General features: G+C 32.9%; 1 protein-coding gene across 4 annotated transcripts; it reads right to left on the bottom strand.

Annotated features, from left to right (window-relative positions):
* Positions 1-2914: 2914 nt before the first annotated feature.
* Positions 2915-7878, bottom strand: LOC112507474 (hyoscyamine 6-dioxygenase-like). 4 transcript variants are annotated; one of them, XM_025112078.1, is made up of 6 exons: positions 7808-7852; positions 5506-5648; positions 5160-5386; positions 4796-5037; positions 4401-4716; positions 2915-3391 (listed from the first exon to the last, which is right to left on the bottom strand). In XM_025112078.1, the coding sequence occupies exons 3-6, from the start codon at positions 5373-5375 to the stop codon at positions 3143-3145; spliced, it is 1023 nt and encodes a 340-aa protein (XP_024967846.1). In that variant the 5' UTR covers positions 5376-5386; positions 5506-5648; positions 7808-7852; the 3' UTR covers positions 2915-3142. The 4 variants fall into 4 exon arrangements, with proteins under 4 accessions (XP_024967846.1, XP_024967848.1, XP_024967847.1 ...); XM_025112080.1 differs by lacking the exon at positions 5506-5648 and having other exon boundaries at positions 7808-7878; XM_025112079.1 differs by lacking the exon at positions 7808-7852 and having other exon boundaries at positions 5506-5728.
* Between the last annotated feature and the right edge of the window lie 377 nt (positions 7879-8255).

Below are 8255 nucleotides of genomic sequence, written 5' to 3'. Positions count from 1 at the left end.
TTATAAAAAAATTATATTATTAAACCAAATATAAATTACTTCGTTATTGTACATAAATAAATTATAAAAAAATTGAATTAAAAAATTACACAAAAAATGAGTAATTTCAAATAGTTAATTTGATACTAATATCGATATATTTTTGTCAAATTTTTATGAAAACATATATTTTATTCAAAAATAAAAACATCATCGTTTTCTCAAAATCACATAAAGTCATATTATAACATCGACTGAGATAAAGAATAAAAATGAAATATTAAAATCACGATGTATCTCGCTGCATTGCACAAGTACGCTTCTAATATTTTTAAATATATGATTTGAACTGATTCTATAAAGTTCACTCAATATTAATATTAATATTAATATTTGAAAATTTTATTGATGGACGGCTGGCGCCAATAGATTTAACACGTCTCATTGGAGATTATTTGATTCCCTGCAGCTTTTTGTTTTTTTTAGGTATTAAACCAAATCCATCCAAAATCCCACATCCAATTTGCGTCTTAAAAACACTCATATTATTTTGGAACGTATTTTTAAACTAGGTCTTAACTAATCTCGATAAACTATAAATGTAAGAAATCAGTCATGATAAACTCAATGATCACAATTGTTATGTACATTTAGAATCAAACTCCGGACAAATAAGATATTCTACCACATCCCCACCGCCTTGTGGTTTAACAAAACCGATCTTTTCATTACAGAAAAATCAGATTAGGTCTTAATCGGTATTTGACAAGAAGTTTAGGATCAAATCTCGATTGACAGTCTTGATCGGTCCTAAAGACCGATCTTTTTTAGCAAAACGAAAAAAAAAGAATTTATTGGTCTTAACGGGTTATTAGCAAAAAAAAAAAAAAAATTGGGACCAAATCGGGATTTGTGGTCTATTGATTTTACTATTGATGACCACACATTATCGTTTTTAATTTTTCAGTCATTGAAATAATCAGAGTAAAAGCAACAGATATTTACTGGTTTTCCAGGCGGTAGGCTTTGACCACCTTTTTCGAGGTTTAATAGCATTTCCAACAACTATGTTAGAAAGAGAAAACGTGAGATTTTAGCAAATTTTTTTGCTCCAACAATAATGCTATCTTGCAGGCTAAAATAAAGTAAAGATAAGAGAGATTGTAAAAATATCTAAATTTAGAAAATTCTATAAATAGAAATAAGAAGTATTTATAATAAATGCTTAAGAGAGAGAAATAATATTTTATTAAATGTATAAAATATTTTGATAATATAATTTATGTTAAAATAAAGTAGCTATTGGAGTTAAATATAACTATTTAAAGATTTTGATTTTTAATATTTTATTTTAAATAAAATATAACATAACTGTTGGAGATAATATATAGTTATATACACACACTAAGGAGGAGTTGATGGAAGAAAAATCTGGCCCAATTAAATTCTCAAACGGATTTTTAATTTTGGCTCAATGGGCCCGTATGGACATAAAATTTGGCCCAATAAATTCAACCTTATGAAATTGGCCCATTTTTGGTAATAGTAGACTAGTAGTTATGTTTGGTTGAATATAATTGAATTTTGCATGTTATGGACACGAGAGTCTCTTAATTATTTTGACCAATTAATCATTCTGCACCAAAGTATTCAGCAACTACCAAACAATGTCTAATCCACATTGACTATGAATAGGCTGGAGTCTTCACAGATGAACATCTATGACCATAGGTACTTGAACCCAAAGAATATAAGATTTCCACTGCATCCACTGAACCTTAACCAGGGCACTACAACACAAGTGGTCGATTACTAAGAATCACACCGATAAGAAAAGGTCTTTTAAGAACCCTAAGATATGATGAAACAAGTTTAGAAGTTGATTATGGTATGACATCTTTGAGGTTTCTTACGCCTAATTCTCTTATGATTAACGGTTACGTCTTTTATAAGATAAAACAAACGAAATACAATTTTTGTTGAAACTGCAAATAAACCGATAGACATACTTTCAAACCTCCCTCTGGTCACGATTTAAGAGACTTGGAATATCTGAAAATGTGGATAAGAACGAATGATACAACTGATTTGAAAAAGAAAAAAAAAGTTAACTTCAAAAGGACAAAAACTTGTTCTTCAAATCGAATATGTTGTTTCTTAAAAAGGTAATATGTTTTGGAGGCACCTTTGAAAAGACAGATATATATATACTGAGATGTGCATAACAGAACACATTTTATACGGGAAAGTTGTTATATATTTTTAATTACAAAACAAAGTGGATGAAGCTTTTGAGTTTGTTATAAAGTAGCTTTTATCATATTTTTGCTTTTTTGGCCACTAGGACTTCTATATTCATTGAACAGTTGCACAAAACGTACCGAGATTGAAAATGCAGATATATATATTTTTATTGTCAGATAGCAAATACATACGTCAATTGTACATCGGTGCATGAACATTGTTATAGATTTAGAACCTATTTATAGTTTGACGATAAGAGTTGGTTATAAATTAAAATAGATAGTATTATCTGACACGTATGTTAAAGATAATGTCATATCATATTACTGTAGTTCCTCAACTGAACATAAATGGAAGAATCGTGCGTAATTACCTGACTAATAAAAACGACTTGGTTTGGTGGTTTTAATTTTGTTTTTGACTCGTAAAGAACCATACATTGTAAACTATCTGCTTAAATAGTCGAACTAAGTTCTATTTGACTTGGACCAATCTTGACGGTATTCTGCATGAGCTCGACTTGGTGAATCTTCTTAATGCAGGTTTGAGCTCAACTCATGTGATTTAACTGTTCTATATATATATATATAAAGAACACAAAAAACAATGTGAATCGTTTTTTTATTCTTTTATTTGGTTACTATTCTCGTATAAACCCGACTCTGTGCATAAAATAATAATAGCCTGTATTAAAAAATACACAGTTTGGTACAATAACTTAATTGTTTTGGTACAAATTTGACACCCGTGATTATACCATGTCTACGGTACAAATGGTCACTGCACAGAAGGTACAACTGGAACAAAATCAGATACAATGATTCATGCATATCTTCAATCTTCTCACAAGTCTTACAAGAAACCAACCTAAATACATTTACTTTTTCAACTGTAAAGGTGTAAACATAACTAGTGCTGTTTAACTTTCCGCATGCACGGCATTCTGCAACGCGACCGTGTAGTCGCCAAACGCTTTGTTACGATGAACGTACTCTTTGTATTGACAGGCTTTATAGCGAATTGGTTCCAATTCGTTCACCAAAATCTTTGCTGGTTCGATAATGCAATCAGGAGATGGGTTCACAAACGTTGCAATGCTTCTTCTAGTTTCGTGCATACTATTCACTACTCGATGTTTAATGCTTTTCAACTTTCCGTTGCTGATAATCTGTAAGTACCAATAGAAACAAAAACACACGCCATCAATAGTTAAAAAGTGCATCAATCGTCTAACGCTTATGGAGCCCGCCCATCTAACCTAATATCGTGTCAATTTTTTGGGAAATCAACTGAAATACCAATCCTATAAACCAAATTAACTTTTTAGCCACTTTTCAGAGCCTCTTTCCAAAACAGCCAGTCTTTGTGTAAAGACTGATTTTTGGAAGGAAAAAAAAAAGATGAGAAAACCTTGCGGATATGCGTAAGAATTCTTGCGCAAAAATTTGAACCTTATGCAAAAATCTGAATCTTTACGCAAAAAATTCTTTTTTCATTTTCTTTAATCTGAAAATCGAGTTTACCCAAATGCTCAAGACATTTGCGTAAACTCTGGCTAAAATGAGAATTCAATTAAGAAAGTGGCTAAAAAGTGAAGTTAGTGGAGAGATTGACTATTTTGGTCAATTTCCTCAAGAAAAATTGGGTAACCATGGGTTTCCGAGTCAGCTTACATGCACCGACATGGTTAACCAATGCACCACAATCCAAGTGTTAATATGTGTCAAATTACCACTATCTTAGCTCAATGAATCCGCTTAAAACCAATAAGTTGAATATTTTTGCCCCCGAACTTGAAACTTTATATTTCCACCGTGGAAATTAAAGTATTAGTTTTGTTTTTATGTAAAAATGAGAAGCACAAGGTACCATATATAGATTAAAAGCTTATATTTCTACACTTGAACTGTTGAAATATATTTATTTCATTTTTATGATTGTTTCTTCATATCCCCATCTCCATCTTCACCACCGCCATAAACTTCATGGGGGAAATAGCCTATTAATGGTTTTAAGTGGATTCCAGCAAGTGTTTGAGTTAATTGGGTGCGATAATTAAATTAGATGTCTTATTTGAAACCTTGCTTTCACGTATAAAAGATTTGTGGAAGACAGGCAGCCTCTGGATGCATTAATCTAAGATTTAGCTAATTAGGATGTGAAACTAGCATGCATACCTCGAGTTGGTTACCTATGTTAACAACAAAGGCATTAGGAATGACTCCAACGTTGATCCATTCACCATCTTTCAAGACCTGGAGACCGGTCGAATTGCCTTGATACAAAAGGGTTATAAGGCTAGGATCTTGGTGTGCTAATATTCCCAAGGTCAGACTCGGGTCTGGACATGGTGGGTAGAAGTTTGTTGATAATAATTGAACTTCACTCTTATCATTAAAGTACCCTGGATCGAGTCCTAGTCCTTTGCAGATCATCTCTAAAATCCTCGAACTCAATTTCTGTATTTCTGCTACATATGCTGCAATTACCTCCCTGTATACGGTTTTCGCTTATGAGAATACAGTAGAAGTGATATACATATATATGATGAAATTGGAATATTGGAACTTACTGATATCTGGTTGGTTTCTGGGGCCATAGCGGAATGGATTTCTCCAAAGGATGACAAGGATGCTTAAGATTTTCCCTCCACAAATGCACGCCATCTTTCGCAAAATCTGTGCTGTTTGTGTAAATCCAATTCTTCATATGTGGGACGATCCCAGTTCGATCTTTGGATGGCATGTCGAAAAATTCTTTGACAACACACATAGCGTTGTTCAGCGTCTTTTCTGGGACTCCATGATTGACAACCTCCATGATTCATTGAGAAAATAGAAAGTTTAAGATGCTATGCATAACAGAATCACTATGGTGGAAATTAGAAACCCACCTCAGAGCGAACAAAAAGCATGAACTTTTATGGGTAACAGTACCTGAAAGAGACCAAACTCTTGAGAAGCTGTCAAGACTGCTTCGATTGGCTGGGTGCGTCCACTTGAAGCTGCTGCTTTTGCAAGATCTATAACAGGAATCAAATCACAAACAGGAATATCAAGATTCCGTGGTCTCTCTTCCTTCGAGAATATGTAATCCTCGGGTACAAACTCAACATCGAACCACCTCAAATCTTTATCCTCCTTGATCTCCATATGTATATCCCCTTGAGCAAATAGGCAAGTGTAAAATATAAGATCACACATGTATTACATACATACATATATATTTATATATATATATATATATATATATGAAGTCACAAAGAGAGAGATATAGATATACATATATGTATGTATATGCTGATTGTTGGATTGCCCTTGTCCTTAGATAACCAAGTCAAAAAGTCCTCAACATCTTAAGTCATCGGTGCAGATCTCAGACTCTGTTAATTTAAAATGTACAACTTGCCACACCCAAGCTCCCAACTGGAAAATTAAAAAAATCAATTGAGTAATTTTCACCTCTTAGTAGCCAGGTAAGTAACTTCTAGTTGGGTGCTAAAATCATTAATATAAAAATTCGAATCAAGTGGTTGGGCCCATGTGATTACTTCTTATATCAGCAACGACGCTGCATTTTTGTAATATTCTAAACCACCAAGAAGACGATAACATTGTTGGCACTGATTATATTAATTAAAGACCTACCTTCAAGAGAGTGGTATAGATATATGTTCCTTTCATTGGCCAAACACAATATAATAATGACACAGCCAGTTAACATTAGCATGAATCGGTGAAGACCCAAGGTTTTTTTAAGGAAAAAGACAACTATTATACAAAATACTACACAGTAGAGGAGTAGAAATGTGAATTGTAAATGTATCTGGTCCAGAACTGGTCCAGTTTTCAATGAAAGGCCGACACAAAAAACATGCTGCTAAAATGTATGAATGGCTCCTTGGGGAAGTATGCTCAAAAGCTTGATGCTTTCCCAAACTTAATTGGTCACATGAATGAGCAAAACAATCTTCAAATATTGATAGTAGATTACACTAATGTAATGTGCAAAAACAGAGTGTGGGTATCAAATTGGAACAGTCAACTGCAAAGTCAATCAAACTCATCTGACCATAACTCGGATTCAAGGCAAAAAATATGCAGTTAATTTGGAATTTTTTAGTACATGCTAAGATCAAATCTTCAAGATTCAGATGTCATATCAATATTTTAATGTGAATCCCACACGCAATCACCGTTACTTACTACTAACTATATTATACTTTAGAATAATAGGTAATTAACCAACAATAGGAAATTATTTCTTGATGAGTAGTGACACTTTTGAAAGTATATGGGTAACGCTTTTTATCAGCCAATGAAATAGTACATGGAAATTGAAGGACACCATCTAATAAACAATGGTTTCCAATTAAGAACTTCTCTTTCAGCCACTTTAATAGACGCATGTTTGAGCTGATTGATAAGCTGATAGAAAGAAGACAAAGGAAAAGGTTATATTATAACCATGGTGAGATAACCATAAACCATCCTAGCTTGAAAGTAAAAGAAACAACAAATCAGAAAGGCTCTAGATGAAATGTACAATATATAACGCAAATCAGGATCTTTTTTTTATGCTAATATACTCATTTTTAACATGTCCCAAGTAGTTTGGGGATTATAGATTGTTGTTGTTACCGAATCGAATTTGTTTTTCATGAGCACAGACAAATAGATAGGCACTGGGAATTGGGATCAAATCATTTACCATAAAACAAAAATAGAACATAGTAGACTAATAGATAATCCAATTTAGATATCCAAACAGACTCATTTGAGCATACTAACAATCATAAAAAGCCAATAAATGCCCCTCCAATCAAGTGTTTGTGTAAGATTTTCTTTACAGTATCTCATTGATGAAAAAAAGGGTCATCAAAATTCGCACTCAATAACATAACCTTACTTTATAAAGACAGACAGAGGAAAGCTGAAAGTGATGGAATGCCATGTGAAAAAACACTCTGATTGAGAGCCTATTGTGATCACAAACAAAATTGGAATGGCCAGACTCTAATCCATCACCCATACTTGAAACCTACTTTAGAAAATTCGGAAACCTACTTTGAAAAAAATATGCATCCCACAATAAATGTCAATTGAATTTCTGATCATAGGGATACGATAAGATGGCAGGCACAATTGAGTAGCTTGCCTAACTTATGGATCCTCATAGATTGCACTATCTTCATATGGATTCTCATAAATTGCACTATCTTCAAAATTCAAGATATTGCATGTACTTCAGGATCAAAATTTCATTTACTCCAGCGGTTAAACAAAAACATACAACTCGATTTTTGACATCAAATTTGGTGTTTCAAAATGAAAAAAACGAAATAACAACTTGTTGCGAATTTAGCGTCAACTTAATTACAATCATTTCCTCGTTCAATCTGGGCACAAATCGCTCGTTTAATCCGAAATTCTGAATAAACCCTAACCACTACGCTATATGAAGATGAAAAACCACCAAACGGAGTGATGATAACATTAGATTTAGGGTCAATGGCAGTGGATCGAAGATGATGCCAATAAATCAAAGATTATACATGTAAAAACGAAATTCCAAGAGAATATACCTAAGGGAGTTTGATTCTTGGAGACGAAGCGATGGAAGCGGTTACCCTCGTCGGAATCGCCACATGCAAGCTCTCACTCTGCCACCAGACTGCAATATTGGCCGCTAATGCAAATAAAACGAAAATTATATTTTTAAACATAATTTATTTTTCCTTCCAACCATTTTACGCCCTCTTTTTAAAGGTTGGTGACAAAAAAAGACACGTGTAGCGTAAGATTATGGCACGTTATAACCTAATCCACAATTTTTATAATACAACTAGTGTTTGACAACGCACGATGACGATAATTTTTTTTAAATTATTAAAGTTAGCTAAATGAGTCGATGATCACATTTTTATATTAAATTTGGTCATTTAGTAAATATATTATTATTATATTCAACTATTATGTAAATAGACTTATGAATATTAATCATAATTTCATTTATATAAGTGAGTTTCTAAA

This window comes from Cynara cardunculus, assembly GCF_001531365.2.
Source record: "Cynara cardunculus var. scolymus isolate 2C chromosome LG 2, CcrdV1, whole genome shotgun sequence".
Lineage (NCBI taxonomy): Eukaryota > Viridiplantae > Streptophyta > Magnoliopsida > Asterales > Asteraceae > Cynara > Cynara cardunculus.
The sequence above is the reverse complement of the archived record's forward strand: the minus strand, read 5'-3'. Positions and strand labels throughout refer to the sequence as shown.

Coding starts and splice junctions, on each gene's coding strand:
- LOC112507474 (XM_025112077.1), bottom strand. CDS start 5,426: ATGTGTGATCTTATATTTTACACTTGCCTATTTGCTCAAGGGGATATA. Junction 4,717..4,795: donor CAGAAACCAACCAGATATCA/GTAAGTTCCAAT, acceptor AACCGTATACAG/GGAGGTAATTGCAGCATATG. Junction 3,392..4,400: donor ACATAGGTAACCAACTCGAG/GTATGCATGCTA, acceptor TGGTACTTACAG/ATTATCAGCAACGGAAAGTT.